General features: G+C 40.5%; 1 protein-coding gene across 1 annotated transcript; it reads left to right on the top strand.

Moving 5' to 3' along the window:
- The first annotated feature begins 1,320 nt into the window (after positions 1 to 1,320).
- LOC149206417 (uncharacterized) lies at positions 1,321 to 20,447 on the top strand. The gene is made up of 3 exons (XM_089397692.1): positions 1,321 to 2,194; positions 2,389 to 4,847; positions 19,671 to 20,447. Exons 1-3 carry the CDS (start codon positions 1,321 to 1,323, stop codon positions 20,445 to 20,447), a joined length of 4,110 nt encoding a protein of 1,369 aa, XP_089253818.1.
- Positions 20,448 to 21,453: the final 1,006 nt, after the last annotated feature.

Genomic DNA, 21,453 nt, shown 5'->3' with positions numbered 1-21,453 from the left:
CATCTACTACAATCCTAGTTTTAAAAACTAGGGTGATCCATGGGTTTTTATTCTTTACCCTTTCTCCTACGAAATTCAATCCATCCTATCGATTCATCCTTCACAACATAGGATAATTCTACTTCTTCATTTTTTGAGAAAGTTCCATAGCATCCGGATTGATTGAATTAGATAGATATTTCTTGCTATCAGAATGATCAAAATCATGCTTCCACTTCTACCCACAAATTACAGGCACAATTACAACTAAATATATCATTGGACTTCGCCAAAGGAGTTACCTCGGTTCAGGGTTGTGTCAATGCCACTAAGGGCTACCTAATATCCTAAGAGGTTGAATTGTTGGGAGATGTCTTTTGATTCTAGGGATTTTTCTTCTGTTGAGTTACTAAAATCTTTGACACTGGTGCAACCTTTGGATCTCTCCAGCCGCAGTGGTGTCTTTTCGGCTCTTGGTTGTAAAAATCCCCTTTGGAAGAGTGTTTTGGGTGAAACCACCCTACAGATTTGGGTTGAGAACCCCAATAGAGTAGAGGGCAAACTACAATAATAAATGCTCAGGCAATCAACAAAAATGCTTATTCTACTAAATCGTGTAGGAGTGTACTTACCTGAATGTCCTTCGTTTGGGTAGATCCCACAGGGTGCAAACCCTTAGCTTCTCCTGATGTTCTTGAAACCTGAAAATTATTCAAATGGAACATACACGATAGTAGAAACATAAATCATGTTCATGATATTAACTTTATATCATATAAATGAATGACTAATTATACATCAATATAATATTCATAAATGAATTACAACATAATTTGATGCATAAACACATTTAATATCAGAAATAGAACAACATTCCTTTTATTGAAGTAAGCTACAAGTAAAGTGGAGAAATATGACCTGAGTCCTTCTCCGGTTCCAAGTGGAACCATCCTTCAGATCTATCCTTTCCCGGCCTTCAACAATCTTCCTACATCACCAATACAAGGATATCTCAAGCAAGATGGGGGATATCTATAATCAAGTAAGCAGGGGTTTCCTGAAGCTTTGGGGAGTGCCTTGGTTTCCATTTGAAAAGGGGAGGACATAGTATCATTTCTCAAAGGCCTCCTCCCAGGATTGGAATTCACAGCTCTGGATGCTGATGGTCACTCTGGTGGCTTGGCAGTGGGGATCAGGGAAGGCAGAATCAAGATCCGGAATCAATGGGGAATGAAACAGGTGATGGGGATTGAGTGTCAATCTTCGGATTTTGATTTCCCTTTTACCATAATTAATATATATGGACCTTGCCAAGGAAGGATTCCCTTCTGGAATGGATTGATGGAGAGCTCGCTCGTGAAGAACAAATTCTTGGTGATGGGAGGAGACCTGAATTTCTCTTTAGGCAGAGCTGAGACCTGGGGCCCAAATGCAAGAGAGGATCCACAATCTGATTTCTTCAGGAACCTCTTAGCCTCAAACAATCTAATAGAAGCAAATCTCATCAAGTTGAAACCTACTTGGCGGAATAAAAGAATTGGAGAAGCAAGGGTGGCAAAACGACTAGACCGATTCTTAATCAATGAGGACCTGGCTGCTGCAATTCCGTTATTCAGGCAATGGGTAGAAGAAGGGGGGCCCTCAGATCATTTTCCGATCTATATTGAGCTCTCCAAAGGTCCCACAAAACCTCCTGCTCCTTTCAAATTTAATGCCTCCTGGCTCCAAGAGGAATCCTACAACAAGCTGTTTAATGAAATTTGGATTCACCCCGTCAGAGGATCCCAGGAGAATAAAGGTTTCTTATTTATGGAAAACCTCAAAAGATTGAAAAAGGCAACAATCTTATGGGCAAAGGACAGGAATCTGAAACAGAATGAGGATCTAAACAGGATAAATGAGGAACTCCAAAGGCTTGAAAGCATAGAGGCGGACAGCTATGCAACTCAAGAGTCTAAGGAGAAAATTGTAGGCCTGGAGAAGCTCAAGAATCAAATCTTGCTGGCAAAGGAGGAAGAATGGAGACTCAAGAGCAGAGCTATATGGCTCAAAGCAGGGGATGAAAACACTAGCTTCTTTCATAATTATGCCAAAGGGAGGAAGAGCGCCAATACTATATGGAGTCTAAAATCTGAAGATGGAAGGGAAGCTAAGACTTTCGAGGCTCTCTCATCCCTTGGGGTGAATCATTTCCAATCTCTTTTCAAAGACCCCGGTGAGATCACCATAGCGGAAGTCATCCAAACAGCTCAGTGTTTCCATAGATATGTGGAGGAGGAAGAAGCGGACCATTTAATGGACCCTGTCACCAAGGAGGAGGTGGAAAGTGTAATAAAGTCTATGGCAAAAGAGAAAAGTCCTGGCCCGGATGGTTGGTCAATAGAGCTATTCCTACACTTTTTTGAGCAGAAATCACAGAAGTGGTGGAGGAGTCAAGATTGAAGGGAGAAGTCTACAGTCCTTTCAATGCAACCTTCATCGCCCTCATTCCTAAAAAGGAAGCTCCGGAATCTTTTGAGGATTTCAGACCTATCTCCTTATGTAACAGCATCTACAAGATAATCGCAAAGGTTATAGCTCTCAGGATCAAACCAATTTTATCAAGGCATATCTCTCCTGAACAATTCGGGTTCTTGAACGGAAGACAAATCCATGAGGCAATAGGTGTGGCACAGGAGGTCCTTCACAGTGTTAAGTTGAAAAACAAGAAGGGAGGGGTGATTAAAATTGACCTCTCAAAAGCATATGATAGGATAAACTGGACATACATTCGCATGCTATTAACGCACCTCGGCTTCAAAGTGGATTTCATCAGATGGATCATGGGGTGTATAACAGATGTCAGCTATGCTATCCTCATCAATGGAGCTGCTACCTCTTTTTTCAAAGGACAGAGAGGGCTGAGGCAAGGCTGCCCACTGTCCCCTTTGCTATTTCTCCTAGTGGCTGAAGGTCTCAGCCAGCTGATTCATAAAAGCAAAAGGGAAGGTAAGATAAATGGTATTGAGGCAGCAGTAAACCTGTTCATAACTCATCTACTTTTTGTAGATGATATTCTGATTTTTACTAATGGCTCCCTTAATGAACTCAAGGAGTTAAAAATTATCTTTGAGCTTTTTCTAAAAGCTACCGGAATGCAGATCAATCCCAGGAAATCTCAAATCATCGAAGAGGGCCTAAACAGACTTGATAAGGAACAGTTCAGTTCATATTTTCCATATGAAATGTGCAGCATGGGCTCCCCTTTCAAGTACCTGGGGTTCTGGCTGAAGCCAAATGATTATAGGAAGGAGGATTGGTCTTGGCTAATTGCAAAGATTGAAGCAAGAATTAGTCACTGGAGTTTCAAATGGCTCTCCAGAGCAGGGCGACTGACCCTAATAAAGTCCGTGCTTCTTGCCATCCCAGTCTACTGGGCAGCGCTAACTTGGGTCCCAAAAGGAGTCCTGGAGAAAATTAGGAGAATATGTAGCAGATTCCTGTGGGCCGGGAACAAAGAAAACTCGGTTCTCCCTTGGGTTGCATGGGAGAAAGTGGCGAGACCAAAGGAATGGGGTGGTTGGGGGATCAAAAGCCTCCCAGACTTCAGACTTTCTTTGGCTGCCAAATCAGGTTGGCGTCTCATAAAGATGGAAAACCTTTGGACAAGAACGGTAAAAAGAAAATATATTGATCCAACCCCCCTGGAAGAGTGGATCAGGAACCCAATCAAGACTCAAAAGAATGTTTCTGCTATCTGGAAAGCCACCTTGGAATCTTTTAAGGTGATAGAGCAAGGACTAGCTTGGAAGATCGGGAATGGTGAAAAGGTAAAGATTGGGAAGGATCCTTGGGTTGGCTGCAATGGCAACTATGCCCTTCCCCCTGACCTGATTCAGCAGTTGGAAAGGAAAGGCCTCCGCTTCCTCAGCCAAGTGGAGAAACCAGGTTTCTCATCCATTTGGGGGCAAGCCTGGAAGAATGGAGAAGAGTTGGATCTGGAACAGAGATGGTGGAACGATTGGAATACTTTCACCCAGGAACTCTTCAGGTCCAATGTAAGGCTGTCCGACAGGCAAGATGAGCTAATCTGGGCGCATGCAGACTCCGGGTCATATGCCCCTAAGAATGGGTATTCTTTCCTTATGACAAGGAAAGGTTGGGGAGATCCGGAGTGGTGGTCAAAACAGCTCTGGAAACTTAAGAGCCCTCCAAAATCTAAAATCTTTTTCTGGTGTATTTTAAGGAGCAAAATCCCAACCTGGGATATATTGCAGACCAGATTCATGCACGGGCCTGGGAGATGCACCTTATGCAAAGCAGAAGTAGAATCCATAAACCACCTTTTTCTTAAATGCCCAGAATCCCTAAAGATATGGGGTGAGACTGGAACACTCTTGAACAAGCAGCTCGTCTGGGAAGGCAACAATATCCAAGAAGCCTGGCAGAAGTGGTGGAATGAGCATCCGAATGGAAACCTTCGCAATCTTCCCCTAATCATCAGCTGGGGGATATGGATAGCTAGAAACAAGAGTATCTTTCAGGACAAAGAGATCCCGGTAGCAATCATAGCAGCTCAGGGCGCTGCCATCTTTTCTAGCATTCCAGAACCAAAGGAATCCTCATCCCAAAGAATTGTTCCTGAAATTCAGATCGCAGAAGGAATCCCTTGGGCTTTCTTCGATGGTGCATCCCAAAACAACAAAGCAGGAGCAGGTCTCGTCATCCATGAATCCCCATCTCACTCCCTAAAAGCTTCCGTGGGGCTAGGAACTGGCTCCAATAACTATGCAGAATTACTTGCCCTCAAACTTCTCTTATGCTGGCTCATTCAAAGGCACACCCTCACTATTCAAATCTTTGGGGATTCCCAAAATGTGATCAGATGGGTAAACGGTCAAAGTACATGCAGTAATCAATTTTTAAAACAAATTCTGGGAGAGGTACAAAGACTGAAAACAATGTTTAATAATTTTTCCATATGTCACATTTACAGGGAAAGAAATGACTTGGCGGATAAGCTATCTAAAGATGGTCTTCAACAGGATCTGGGCAGCTGGCAAATAGAAGAAGACGAACAAGGCCAAATCAGCAGATCAGACCAGCCTCCTTACATTCAACCGTTCTGATATCTCTGGCAGGGATTTTTTGTTTCTCGGATTATCAACAAAATTTTGTGTATATATAAAATCTCAAAACAAACAGCAACGACAATGCGGCTTTTCTTAAACTTTTCAGTAACGGGTTGTTTTCCTCAATCATGAGGAGACCCGGTTTGTTAGTTTTTTACTGCATGACCGCTTCATAGTTTTCTGTGCATGTTTTTGGGCACAAAAGAAACACAGGACAGTTCAAATCAGGGATAGCTACAACTCCTAAAGGGAACAGTTTTCAGGCATAAGGCAAAAATATTTTGTAATCCATACTTGACAGAACTCAGCATGAACAGTGATGCTTCGGCATATGCAATGTAAACTTTTTATAAACTTAATAAAAAGTTTCGTTTTTTCCTTTGGAAAAAAAAAAAAAAATATATATATATATATATATATATATATATATATATATTGTCTTTTTCTTTTATATGAAGCTTGGAAAAGAATAAAAGAATGCTATAGTACAATGGAAAGAACCAGTGTCGAAAAAGCAGATGCTCTAGTTCTTGGGAGGGGAACATTCCTATGCTCAATGCAAGGTGGCGAAATTAGTCAAGGACACTCAAAGGGATGTTCTGCCCACGGGTATAAGGGTGTGTCAAGTTACAAAGGTTAAGTGATTGCAAGGTTGATTTTGCATAGGACATGGTCGATAAGTGGCTTAAACATGAGTCCAAGTGAAGCCAACTCAAGGCCAAAAGGTGCAAAATAGTCAATATGCAATGCAACAATACAACTCAACACAAAGGAGTCTTTAGGGTATAAATCCAAAAAATAGTGAAGAAGAAAGAGAATGAGGCTTCATCGCAAAATTCATGGCAGGGCTAAAGAGGACTCCCGAGCCTAAGAGAAAAAGCTCACCATGGGTGCCAAGTGACAAAAAGATACTATCTAGGGTGCCCATGATAAGGTAGGCTCTACCACACAAGTCATGACACTTCTAAGCAATGAGAAGGTTCTGCATCATATCTTGGTGGGGTCGATCCTAAGGCCAAAATGGGAAAGGAAACTGATAAATGCACAATGTAGGTGAAAAAACTAACCTATATGCCAGTTTCGAGAACCAATACCTATCAGAATGGATCAACCATAAAAATTTCCAAAGGAGAAATCTTCCAAGTTCTGTAGACATAAATAGGAACACTAGACAAGAAGTTAATACATCCCACATATAAACTTCAGATAAAATCTTGTGTTATAGAATACAAAACTTGAAAATGTGTACCTTATATATACAATATGGTACAAGGAACCACGCAGCCTTACGGCTTATGCATAATAGTTCTTCAGGATAAACTCCTTACAGGGTTCAGGCCAAGGACTCCTTTGGTAGTCAAAACTCATGGCTTCAAAAAGTTCCTCCTATGAAGGCAAATAAAACTCCAAGAAATCATGAGAACTACAAGGATCAAAAGAGGGAATTAAGGGGTCCCATGTCCCCATAGGAGAAATCACTTGGTCAACTACTGGGACCAAGTCCCAAGAAGGAAAATAATAGCTCAACAGATCCTTCTCAGAAGCAACTGAACATTGAGGATTCAACACCACATAATTCACCCATGGCAGGGTAGAGTCTACTTGAACACTTGGAACAAACCAAGGGGTATTCTGCAGTAAATTCAAATTAGGGTGGTGATTATCATATGCAAGTTGATCAATAGTGACAATATTCCCTTTATGAGGAAAACACATCACTCGAAAGAGTGAAGACACCACAACATTCATAGAATAGACATAATCACACCCAAGTAACATATTAAAGTCTAAAGGGTGATCAACCACCATCATATCGATTAAGACAGGTTTCCTGCCTAAAGTAATAGGCAATTGAGGAAGAACACCCATAGATTCACTCGATCTTCTATCATAGGCTAACAACTGAGTCTCAGCTGTCAACAACTTTGGAGAACCCAAAGTCAAAGTCAAGGAGGATATAATACTTGCATAGAATCCTTCATCCACCATACATCAATAGATGTTTGTGGAATAAACTCTGACCTTTATTTGGAAAGGTGCAGCAGAAGGAAGACGAGGCTCGAAAAGACTATCCCAATCAAAGGAGACACTCTTAGAACTTGGAGGGGGAACATTCGAAGAAACCGGAATTCCCCCTATACCATAAGACTTTTTACTAGAAATCAAACAGACTTTGTTGTTAGGCACTTCACCCCCAGAAAAAGAGTGTAATCAACCAGAGATTGCACTGGCTCAACCACATTATCAGATCTAGGAGTAGAAGAACATTCAGACTCGGAACATATCCTTTGTACCTCAGGAATACCATGGCACAAATGAGTAAGATGGTCTCCCTTGCATATCTTACAAGGGAATTTAGGTTTAAAACTTCCACGCCTAGGTTTCTTATCAACATCCATTCCTCCAACATGACTAGCGGTGGCTTGCGGAGAGTCCCCAACACGACTTGCAGAGGTGGCTGACTCTTTCCCAAGAGAGATAGGACTAGTGCCTCCAAACCTACTCAAAGAAGTCGGTCAATCAACAAGAATATGACTCATAGAGGTAGGTGACCCATTGCTAGTATGACTCGTAGTGACTAGACTTATGCCCCCAATGTGACTTGCAGCGGCTGAAAGCTCATCTCCAACATGACTTGCAGAGGTTGATGATGAATTGCTAGTATGACTTGGAGTGACTAGTCGTATGCCTTCAGCATGACTTGCAGCGGATGAAATCTCATCTCCAACATGACTAGCAGAGGTTGGAGATGATTGGATAGAACTATTCTTCTTCGTCTTCCTCTTTTTCCTCTTTTTAGATCTCTTATTACAAGAGGGAGGAGAAAGAGGAATACTAGATTTCTCTTTTAAAGAATATGAACAATTAACACTCATTTGATGCCCTTGAAATAAAGCATTCATCTGAGAAGTTTTAAGAACATCTGGAATATTTGGAGTGGACCACAGCCAAATGGTAGTCCAACATTCAATCTAGGAATATTCAAAGTGGCTATCAAGGGGGTACCAATGTTTCCAAAGAAAGGAAAAGCACAAGGATTCCCTTTTGGGGGGGTACCTTGGTTGGTTTCCACAAGAATTTTGACCATATCTAACTTATTCACAAATCCTTCCCTTAAGGGAATGTACAAATGACTTTCCAAGGAAGATAGATTCACAATCAAAAACTTTTCCCTTGAGGAGGCAAGTCCACAACTTTCAAAAGAAATACCAAAACCCTTTCAAGATCAGTGGAGTGGTAGGTCAGTCACTCAGAATCTAAAGTCCAAAAGTGACAAGACAAAAATACATAAAGCCAACTATATACAAAGAGAAAATAGCACTCAACTATAAAGTCCCTAAATATACAACTAATCAGGAAACTTCCAAGTATTTTCGCTCCGGGTGATGAGGACCATACACCAAAATACAAGAAAACAAAGTAAGGGACCTTCCGAAGATAGTCTGGGATAATGACAGCCCAGGCCTACCAGTGAAGGTAGCAGAAGCAGTTATGCTAACCTCAAGACAATATCCTTTGCCCATGCAAGCACCCAAGCTTCGCAAGGGTACCCTATAGAAGTACTTATGAACGTGATGCAACGTCAGCCTCAGGTGCCATGAGATTCCCCTCTGCAGCCACCTATGTGATCCCTAGGAAAGGCCACTATGGATACCAACTCATATCAAAAGTCGGGCGGAACAGTCATGAGGCGGGGTCCAACAAGTAGGAGAGGGGGTATTTCTCTTCCTTGTCCTCACTCTCCCTCGTGCTTAACTCCCAGTCACGGTGCTTTCCTTGTCTTTCTAAAGATATTGTGTTTCGCTCTTTATTCAACTTCTAAGTTTTGTAATTTGAGTGGCCTTGGAGAGTTAACTCTCCACTCACCTATTCCAAGGCCCTAATGAACCTAAAATTGTTGTTGTTTATTAATGACAACAATAAAAGTTCTATTTCATTTTATTAGATCGCTTGATTTTATATAGTTGTTCTTTAAGTCAGGGGGAATTACGAAAATGAAACTAATGATGTTTTGATGCAATAGAAACCAATAGAAACTTAGTTGCATGCCAATGCAGTTATTTTCTTCAATGAAAAGGGATTTCTATAGAGGTCTACGAATAAACTTGTATAAACAACTTTTTCTTTTTTCAAAAAACACAATCCACTCACCCAAAAGCTAACAAAAATACTAAAATGTCTGTAATGCAAACTATCTTAATGCAAACTATAATGATAGTGCATGGATGCTCATACAAGAAGCAAAAATGTGTTTCTTTATAGAGACAATAAGCCAACTTGAAAAATGAAGAGGGCAAAAAAGTTAAAAGCAAATCTCTCCAGAGCGATCAAAACAAATTGTAAAATATCACAATTCACTTCTCAACAACAAAACAAAAGAAACCGTAAACCAAAAGCTTGGAAAAAGAAAAACAAAAAGCAATGTTTTTGTGATTTTTTTTCTTTTAAGGAAACAAAAGCAACTTTTTGAGGTCACAAAAGTACTACTAAAACTCAAAAGATCAATAAATTAGTGCGAGTCTTTCAATGTTGCAAGTTATAAACTAGAAAATGAATGAAACCTGAACAAGAAAGACTACAAACTTGCACAAACTGATCCAAATAGTAGAAAAATATTTCGACAATCTAACAAAAATGCCAAGAGAGAAATACTTTCAAACTTGTCAAAAAGACTCTCAAAAAAGCAAGAAAAGCAACGAGGCCACCAAACAAGTGAAAGAAAAGCAAGAATATTTGAAATTTGTGCTGAAAATGAAATTGAAAACAATTACCTGTTCTAGAAGACCAGAACAACAAAGAACTTTAGAACTAAGCCTTGAACCCAAGAGACAAACTACAAACTTGCTTAAGAAGCAATCGTAGGCCAAATATTTTTAGTGAGAAGGAGATTTTGAAAAAGAAAGCTTGCAGGGAAAATGAATTCTCCGGACATTGGATGACCATACAACAGCATAAACCACCAGGTAGAAGACCTAACTAGGCAGAAAGATTTGAAAAAACAATCCAAAAAATTGCATACGCGATTGTGTAAAGACACAGAAGAGTGCACATGCATTTCAAATACAAGAAAATTATGTATACACTAGTCTTATTTAAAGAAACCTATGTGTATACGCCATTGTAGTCAAAGAAAACAACGTATACAAAGCTTTATTGGGAAAAACAGGAATCAAGGTCTGATCAAGAAGATCAAACTTGATGCCTGGGATACTAATGGACCAAACAATATTGTAAAAGCAAGCAATCAAGAAACTGAACCCTGATTGAGAACAAACAACCCAAAACAGGAATGAAAATATTGTTATCACCAGTGGAGTTGCCAATTCTACTGCAGGTGAAACCACCCTAGGGCTTTTGGTTGAGAACCCCAACAGAGCAGAGGGCAAACCACAACAAGAAATGCTCAGGCAATCAACAAAAATGCTTATTCTACTAAATCATGTAGGAGTGTCCTTACCTAGATGTCCTTCGTTTGGGTAGATCCCACAAGGTGCAAACCCTTAGCTTCTCCCGATGTTCTTGAAACCTGAAAATTATTCAAATGGAACATACACGACAGTAGAAACATAAAGCATGTTCATGATATTAACTTTAAATCATATAAATGAATGACTAATTATACATCAATATAAGATTCATAAATGAATTACAACATAATTTGATGCATAAACACATTTAATATCGGAAATAGAACAACATTCCTTTTATTGAAGTAAGCTACAAGTAAAGTGGAGAAATATGACCTGAGTCCTTCTCTAGCTCCAAGCGGAGCCGTCCTCTAAATCTGTCCTTTCCCGGCCTTTAGCAATCTTCCTCCATCACTAATACAAGGATATCTCAAGCAAAATGGGGGATATCTATAATAAAGGAAACAAGGGTTTCCTAAAGCTTTGGGGAATGCAGGAGGCACAGGGATTCTTCATACTTGATCAGGGATAATCTCACTATAATATCAATATCTCATCTCTTCTCCCTTAAGGCCTTCCCATGGAGGTTTATTTATACTTCTCCAAATTAGTTTTTTCAGTTGGGAAAGAGTTGGGCCACAGGCAATAGGAGGTGAGTAATAGGTAAAACCCATGAACTCCGCCCGAAATTAAGGAAATTAAAATTTTTAAAATGTTTTAACATATGTACCCAGGTTGGATATATGTTGACCCGCGTGTACACGCTTTTATCAGGAAAAGTAGCGTATAGTGAATAAAACATTATTTTTTAGATTTTGGACCAAGTCTGGAAGGAAGGGTTGCCCTAGGCCATAATCAGAGCATCATATCTACCAAGAGTGGTAAATGGTGTTATAACAAAGAGAGACACACATTATGAAGGTCTCCATGTTGTTGGAAATTTCTACATCTGAAGACAATGCTTTTGTCATCCAATGGTTGATATATTCCTTGTCTTCCCACTAAAGGATGATTTTATATGGTAACCTTTTGTTGAGATCCACTTCCACACAAATTCAGACGAAACTTACAAAACCCTGTGATAATATGTCACTATCAACCTTGATTAAGCTTCCTATAGAGTCTCTAATATCCTCTAGGATCCCTAGTCAGATCCAATGAAGAGGCAAGTTAGGAAGCCTAACCCAAAAAGGAAACAACAAGGATTTCGTGGTAAGAGGATTAAAATCTAGAAACCATGGCTAAATTGAAATGCCGACCCAGCCCCAAAACTAGGGCCCTAGGTCGAAAACCTTCTTTCTGTTTTTCACATATTTGAAGAAAACCATAAAGAATCCCATCAAACAAAATAACAGATCAATATTTTCGGATCATTTCTAGTGGACCCAATCCCTGGGAGCAAATGTTGAAGGACAAAAGCCATTAAAATGGCATATAATCACTCGGATTTCAACATCAATTGCTCTCTTCTTATTAATGGCCTCATCCATCTTCTGCGTTGGGAATTCCAAGGATTGTTCCACCACAAAAGCCTGACCACCAAGATCCTTGGGAATATGGGGATTGGGATTCGCCTTGAGGGCTTCTTTGAAAGACATGGGCATAACATAAGAAGATGCCCCACCTCTCCAGACACCTCCTTGCAAATGAACAACTAAGTAGATGGTGGTATCCTTAGAAATTCCATAGTCTTTAAGATTGCTTGCCAACTACAATATCATCCCTCATAGAAGATCCTTATCGCTCCCACCAGAATACCTGTAATTTGATGTATATTGTCAGCTACTAAAGCTACAATGTTCTCATGTCTTACCTTAAGGCATAGGGAATGTCCAGAGAGGAGTCTAACAAAAATGGAGAAGTTTTAATGATCTAGGTGGATATTGGTGGGCACCCACCTATTCTACTTGGACCCTCACCATTGTTTCTTTTAGTTTTTCAATTTTCATAATTGTAGCACAGTTTACTATTTTTGGCAGTTTTTCGAGTCCTAAACTTCCAAAGCCGTTTTGAGGCCCTAAACGACATTTTTTGGCAACATTCCTTTGGGTGATTTCATCGAAATCATGTTTTCAGTTGTAGTCCTCAGAGAGATATTTCCAATGAGGTATCATGCGTGTCAAACAAAGATAATATGACCAAGTTACAACCCTGGGAAGTTGGCTGCCCAACTAACCCCAATGGGGCCCATAAACGCTTGGTGTTACATCTCCTCGGGTTAGGGTTTTGGTTGTTTATGGTTTTCTCTTATTGTTCAATAATAAAAAGGCCCTTGAGCCTCATTGTAACACATTTTAGAGGCATGTAGCCACCACATCTCTTCTCAAAGATAAGCTACCATCGCCCGAGCTAGTCTCATTTCCATTCTGTTTGTAAGCATATTTCATTATTTGATATTAATGAAAGGAAGTGTTATTTCTGCTGCATCTCTATATTTATGGTTATATCTATAATTTTTTGCATTCCTGTTTAAATTCGGATCAGTGGTATCAGAGTGGCCTTCTCTTTCTCTGTTTTTCTTTGCATGTCCCCAATGAGGTAGGGATATAAGGAGTTAGGGCTCAAACTGGTCGAACCTTTGCAAGACCATCCTCGTAAATCATGAATGCCTCCCATGGGGGAAGAAAATAAGACAAGGGAGCGAGAGATCCTATCAAAATATTTCTTGAGGAGGCCCTCGAGAAACAAAGGAACTCGACGATGGATAACGTTGCCCAGATCCTTCAACGGTTGCCCACTGGTGGTGCATCCACATCCAATAGCCACTCTAGAGGCTCCACTCCTTTTAAGGTATAAGTAAACTTTGACATTCCAATATTTGAGGGAAAAATAGATGCAAACTCTGTAGATAAATGGTTGAATCTGCTAAAAGGATATTTTTCTATTCATGATTTTTCCAGCTGAGAAAAGATTACTTTTTCTCTTCTCAAAGCCACCCCCACGTCAAGGACTAGTGGGAAACCTATTGTGAGCAGAAGGATGAAAGTACAACCTCACTGTTTTCAGTTGCTCCCACTTGGAATTCATTCCAGGATGCCATCAAGGAGCAGTACTACCTTGTCGAGAGCTACGAGGACAAAAACATAAAGTGGACCATGCTGCGGTAGGGAAGGGACCAATATGTGCCGAAGTTTACCATTGTTTTTCATACCCTTCACACGAAGTTGGGTATCAAAGATTTTAAGAAACATTTGCTACTCAAGTACCATGACTACCTACATAGATACATCTAGGACAAGATGGAGTTCCTGGACATCTCCTCACTCGACACGGCATATCAATACACCATCAAGATCGAGCAAAAGTTTAAACAAAAGAAGCAAGACTTTGGATCTGCGAATCTGAAGCAAGGGAAAGGTGCCCCCAAACCACAAAACAAAGGACAAAGCCAAGGCGGGATGGCCCAGGACAACTCACCAAGGCCACAAGCAAAGCACAACACTGTGAAGTCGAAGAAGGACACATGAAAGTGGTGTGAGTTCCATAAGAGCTCCACCCACAACACAACTGACTGTCGGGCCAAGAAGTCACTGGTGGCTGAGATAAAGGCTTCAGAATCAGATGCATGTTCTGACTCTGAGTCAGAACCCGACAAGGGGAATGATAAAGGGAAGCATATTATTGATGCGGATCCTAACGCCACCGTCAGCACCACAAATATCTAGAAGGAGGAACCCGAAGATCTAGAGGAGAAGAAGCATCTCTTCTACTCCCAGTTGTGGGTAAAGGGATCCCCGCTACAGATCATTGTCGACAGTGGGAGCCAAAAGAACCTCAGTGCAGCAAAGGTTGTGAAGCGGTTGGGCTTACCGACCACAGCACACCCACAACCATACACCATCGGGTGGCTTCACCAAGGACGAGATCTGCGCATGAGACAACAACGCCACCTTCTATACAACATCAAGCCCTTCACGGATGAGGTATTATGTGACGTTTCTCCCCTTGATTTTTGTGATGTATTATTGGGCCAACCATACTTGTGGAAGCGACATGTTGTGTATGAAGAAAGGCCTCGCACTGTTATTGTTACATTGGGAAATAAGTTGTACAGGATACCGGAGGTGGCACCGCCTACTGCCATCTCGTAAGATCATTTCAAAAATCAATTTTTTTTTTCTTGATGATACACCCTCAAGGAAAGAAGAAGACAGTGGCCACGACCTCCAGACAGGGCCCCTCCACATGACAACAACAAATGGAAAAGGTCGTGGAGGATTACGAGGACATCTTCACCTCTCCCACAGGGGTGCCTATGCACTGTCAAGTCAAGCACTACATCGATCTGACCCCAGGTGCACTATTACCCAATGGACCAATCTATTGTTGCTCCATTCTGGAGGATGAAGAAATAAAGAGGAAAAATCAAGAGCTGCTACATAAAGGTCATATTCGGCCGAGTTCATTGTCCTGTGGGAGCCCGATTATGTTGGTACAGAAGAAGAATGGGACTTGGAGACTCTGTATTGACTATCGGGCGCTGAACAAGATCAATGTCTGGAATAGGTACCCGATCCCACGGATTGATGACCTTCTGGACCAACTCAAGGGGGCAACATATTTCAGCAAGATCGACTTGAAGTTCGGATATCACTAGGTACTAACTGAACCCTCTGATGTGTGGAAGATTGCCTCCAAAGCCAAGGAGGGCCTCTTCGAATGGTTGGTTATGCCTTTCGAGTGGACGAATGCTCCTGCAACCTTCATGAGGCTGATGGATGAAATCTTGAGGCCATTCACTAACTCATTTGTAGTGGTATACTTGGATGACATCCTAATCTTCAGCCAGAGTTGGGAATAGCACCTCCACCACATCCGACAGGTTCTCCAAACACTGCGGAAACACAAGCTATGTCCCAATTTGGAGAAATGCACTTTTTACATGACCCAGGTTCAGTATCTGGGATACATTATTGATGAACGGGGGGTGCATGTGGATCCAGCCAAGATCCAAGTCATTAGGGATTGGCCAGCCCCAACCACTTTGACAGAGCTCCGCAGCTTTCTAGGTCCTGCCAATTTCTACCGTGAGTTCGTGTTGGGATTCTCTCATATCACTTGGCCCTTGAGTCAAGTCACCAAAGGAGGAGCGAAAGAAAAATTATTTTGGTCTGAATCTCAGTAGAAGGAATTCGCAGAGTTGAAACATCGCCTCTGCTCTACACCAGTGCTCACATTGCCAGAATTGCAACAACCATTTGAGATCGAAACAGATGCCTCTGACTATGCTATTGGGGCAGTCCTTACTCAAAAGGGGCATCCAGTGGCATATCACAATGACACACTTTCAAACACAGTCCAGAAGTATCCCACTTGTGATAAAGAGATGTATTCCATTGTGCAAGCCTACGAACAATGGAAGCATTACATTTTGGGGAAGGAAACGATCATTCACATAGACCATAGACCCCTGCAATTCATACAGATGCAAGGGAAGTTGCAGAATGATCGGCATCAGAAGTGGTCCACATACCTACAAAAATTCCATTTGGATATCAAGTACAAGAAGGGAAACACAAATAATGTTACAAATTGTCTCAGCCAACCACCGATCATGGCGTTAACCACCGTGCTCAACTCTTGTGGGCACGAGACTTCTGATTGGCCACTTCTCTACAAAAGTGACCCAGAATTTGGCCACACATACCATACACTGTTGGAGGGTTAGCAAGTTCTAAATTTTCACCTCCAGGATGCTATGTTATGCCACCTAGGACACCTTTGTGTTCCTTTAAGCGAGCGTGCAAAGATGATTTGGGAATCACACTACAGTTATGCAGCTGGGCATTTTGAGGTTGAGAAAACAGTGGTAGTACTGCAAAAGTATTTCTATTGGCTAATCGTCGACAGGATGTCGAGAGGTACATTAGATCCTGCACTGCCTACGCCATTGCCAAACCAACCATCAAGAAGCACGGTCTCTATACTCCACTGCCTACCCCTAGTTGACCTTGGGAATCCATCTCCATGGATTACATGTCAGGCCTTCGTTCTACTAACCATGGCAATGACTGTGCTTTTGTGGTCGTCAACAAATTCTTGAAGATGACCATTATGGTGGTTTGCAAGAAGAGTATCATAGCAGAAGCCACTGCTAAACTCTTCTTTGAATGAGTGTGGGTACACTTTGGGATCCCACAGTCTATCATCTCAGATCGGGACAACAGGTTCCTCAATACATTTTGGTCCAGTCTCCAGTCGATGTTGTACACTAAGCTCACTAAGTCCACAGCTTTCCATCCCCAAATTGATGGCCAAATAGAGGTTGTCAACAAGATGATTGTACACATTCTGCGCATGTACAAATCAAAGCATCCACACACATGGGATGATAGCCTCCCCTATGTCCATCACAGCTACAACCGGGCTCTCGATAGATTGACTGGCCACAACCCTTTTTAGGTGGGCTTGGGATTCCAGCCACTATGTCCCATTGATGTGACCATACCATTTGCAGTGACTCAGGCAAATTCGACTCATGTCCAATCCGAAGCCGACAAGGCAAATAGCTTCATTGAGCAAATTCAACACATCCTCCAATAGGTCCATGACATATTGGACAAAGTCAATGCTAAGTACAAGCAGTGGCATGATCAGCATCGGGTGCCACACAAGTTCCATGTGGGCGACAAAGTTTGGCTACATTCGTAGAAGGAGCGCATCACTAAGCCCCACGCAAGATTCACCCGCTTTGATATGGGCCACACACCATCACGAAGGTTGTGGGAGATAATGCTTTTGATCTCAGCATTCCCCCATTCCTTAGCCTACACCCAGTGTTCAATGTGGATCGTCTTTGGCCATACTTTCCACCATTATTGGACACATCCGACATTGCAGAATAGCTCACACCAACAAAGTTAAATCCATACTGCATGGAACAAGCTGCAACTGATCAGATCATGGACACGCAAATCAATAACACTCACCAGCAGAAGATCCAACTATATCAAGTTGTCAAAGCTGACCAACTCTTGCACCAACAAAAATGGCTCACTAGGGACCAAGTTCAGCAAAAGTTTCCTCATCTCATGGAGGAACTCAACGCAATGGAGACCATTACTTCCTAAGGGGGGAGGAATGATCCGAGCAGATATTGGTGACCACCCGCCTATTCCACTTGGACCCTCACTATTGTTTCTTTCAGTTTCCTTAATTGTAGCACAATTTACTATTTTTGGTAGTTTTTGGGGTCTTGAACTTCCAGAGCCATTTTGAGACCTTAAACAACTTTTTTTTTGGCAATTCCTCCAAGTGATTTATTTGAAATCACATTTTCAGTTGTAGTCCTCAGAGAGATATTTCCAATGAGGTATCATGCACGTTAAACGGAGATGATATGACCAAGCTACGACCCCGAGAAGTTCACTGCCCAACTAACTCCAACAGGGCCCATAAACTCTTGGTGTTACATCTCCTCATGTGAGGGTTTTAGTTGTTTAGGGTTTTCTCTTATTGTTCAATAATAAAAAGGCCCTTAAACCTCATTGTAACGTAGTTCAGAGGCATGTAGCCGCCACATCTCTTCTTAGAGATAAGCTACCATTGCTTGAGCTAGTCTTATTTACATTTTGTTTGTAAGCATATTTCATTATTTGATATTAATGAAAGGAAGTGTTATCTCTGTTGCATCTCTTATTTATGGTTATATCTGTAATTTGTTGTGTTCCTATTCAAATTCAGATCATTTGAAGAGCTACGTCTTCAAGACCTCGCTTAACCTGATCCAAACAATCTGCCAAATGCCACACAAAAGACTCAACACCTCTGGGAAGGCATGTTGGTCGGAGGATTTTGACAAACATATTATAGACATGACCAAAACCCCTCTTGACCTCTTTGTCATAAAATTTAGAACAAACTTTGGTAAAATCCTCCCAACAACCTGTGATAACCATGGCAAGCCCATTATTTACATATTTACAATTTATTCATCCAATCTGAAGAATTAGGTGTAAAATAGATATAGTAAAATGTTAACTCAGAAAAATATAAATAGCAATTATTTATTATAATAATTATTTACTTTATATTTTTCAAAATAAAAATTAGTATAAATATTTTAAGACTAAATTATTACATTCATAAATAATGGTTTGAAAATTTTATATTTATACAAAACAAATATTTATTTTATAGGAAACCAATACATACAATGGCAAACTATTATACGAAACCAATACATATACTAGGAAACTTAATTTTTTTTTTGAGTTAATTATTATTTTTCTATTGTAATTTTTTTGGTTAATTATTGCTTTCATTATAACAATGAAATCTAATATTAAAAAAAAACATATTATAATACCCTCCACACTTCAACTATACCACCAATTTGCTCATAAATAGATTCAACTGTATCACCAATTCGCTCATAAATAAAATCACGAGCAACTTAAATGATTGCCAATTTGATTTGAATTGGATGACCTTCTCCTAACAATCACTGAAGACATGTTTTACGTACGAATCTACTTTTAGTAGCTTTTTAGGGGTTCATAATTAAACAAGGGGGCCTGCAGGGCAACAAATCTGTGCCTTGAATGGGCTACTCAAGTGCGTTATTCAACTGAGAAAGATTATTCAATTGAGCAGGGGCACGGGATGCACAGAAGGGGTCTAATCAAAAGGACACGTTCAAATAATTTGAACTCAACTTAGTTTCTCCTCTAAGTTGTACCATCGAGATTCAACTAGAGAGCTACACAAGTTAAGTTGGGGACCTCTAAATTGTAAGCTATCCATAATATTCATATGGAAGAAACTTTGGTAACATGAACAGATTCTACAGTGGGTTTACAGTGTTGTCAGCCTCAATAATGTGTTTTTACAGTGTTGTCAACCTCAACAAAATTGACACATTATCCTCAAAGCCAGCAGTAAAATAGCTCAATAGTATAAACAATCCCTCTTCGTTTCCTACCCAATGAGATTTTTTGACAAACACAAGATACTGATAGCGGTTCTTATGAACTTTATGCTGCTCCAAAGGATAATCATGGAAGGAGTGATACGATACAAGAGGCAAAGAAGTGATTAGGAGGATCTGTTGACTTTGTGGCTCGCAATAGATTTGTTGTTATGTACAAGAATTAGAATAAAGTCACTATCAAGAATTTAAAAAATTAGGTGACCAAAAAGTTCAATCTTCTAGTCACAACTTAATTTGTAGATCAAAATTAGGAAATCTCAGCTTTGTCATCAGGAAATCATAGCTTACCTACAACAGAAGGGATTTCCAGAAGTGGCTCTTCACTTTGTCAGAGATGAGAGAACTCGATTCAATTTGGCAGTAGAGAGTGGAAATATTGAAATAGTTGTTGCTTCTGCAAAGGAAATTGATGAGAAGGATCACTGGTACAGGCTAGGAGTGGAGGCCCTTAGACAAGGTAATGTTGGCATTGTAGAGTATGCCTATCAAAGGACAAAGAATTTTGAGAGGCTTTCTTTTCTACATCTCATAACTGGTAACTTAGACAAATTGTCAAAGATGTTGAGGATTGCTGAAATGAAAAATAATGTCATGGGCCAATTTCACAATGCACTATATTTGGGTGATATTCGAGAGAAGATCAATATTTTGGAGTCTGGGCACCTGCACCTTGCTTATGCCACTACATTATTACATGGTCTTGCAGACATTACTGACAGGCTTGCAGCTGATTTGGGTGGCAATATTCTAGTTTTACCTCCAAGGAAAAAATCATCAGTTCTAATGCCTCCTGCCCCCATGCCTTCTAGGGTTACCAAAGGTATTTTTGAGGGTGGTTTTGAGAATTCCACTTCTGCAGCTTATGAAGAAGAGGATGAAGAAGTTGTTGCTGTCTCGGGTCAAGACATACTAGATATAGAAAACATTGAAGGGTCAAAGATGTTGAGGATTACGGAAATGAAAATGATACTGACTCCTCAACTAGGCATTAAAAATTTTACTCAACTGAAATTCTAAATATAACTGCATACTCCAATGTAATTAATCTAGAGTGAAAACCTTTGTGCTTCATCTTTGTATGCTATCTTTTCTAAGATTTAGCCTTGTCTATAATCATTTTTTGGCATTCGGGTATATCCACGTTTACTATAAATTTCATAGGGTATGTGGAAAATCAACTTCATTCTAAAATGGAACCGTTTGATACAATGAAAAGGATCCCCTTTAATGTCATTAATTAAATGGTTGTGTTGTTGAAGTTCTGATCTGTTTGAGTTGGAGAACTTAGCACCCATTGACATGAACATGTACCAAAAAGAGCTTCCTATGTATGAGACCACTCATATAGATACCGATAGAGCCATTGTAAAGGGGTTAATTGTTTGACAATCTACCATCCATAATCCCTCATACAATGATGTTCACATATTTTGTTTCAAGTTATGTGATAATTTGTAAACTATATACATAGTACAATATGCATAAACTGTTTATGTGTGGTGAATACAGGTTCTCAGAGACAGTCATGGACCATCTCATCTGCCCTACTGATTCAATATGGGAATAAACAATATATTTTTCTTGTTCAAAGGTTGTCACAAAAAGAATCACCAGTCATAAAAGAAACCTAAGAACTACTCAAACTCAACTAAAAGAGATCTTGAAAGGTTTTCACCATGAATTCTAACAGTTGACAAACATTAACTGGTGAATTACCTAACCGCAACTAAATTTGATTATCTAGGTAAGATCGATAGTGTGCTATATGGTTGTTTTGAGCTCTCCTCATCCTTTTCTCCATAATGGTGCTGGGACGGAAGACTCTCCACACTAGGGATCTCAGAAAGTAGATATTGGCCTGTCGGAGAAAATCCTAGCCTTGGCACCTTACCCAGAGACACTGTAATCACAGTATTCTCGCTGATCCTGGCAGCAAGCCTCTGGGTGAATTTGCTAACAGTGGGGCCTGGGGATTTTACCCTAAACACAAGAGCCCCATCAACATTCCCATAGAAGGGCCCAC

The sequence above is a fragment of the Pinus tabuliformis genome, chromosome 1_2 (assembly GCF_031772625.1).
Source record: "Pinus tabuliformis cultivar Carrire ecotype Pingquan chromosome 1_2, CPIR1, whole genome shotgun sequence".
Lineage (NCBI taxonomy): Eukaryota > Viridiplantae > Streptophyta > Pinopsida > Pinales > Pinaceae > Pinus > Pinus tabuliformis.
This window is presented reverse-complemented; position numbering and strand designations above follow the sequence as displayed.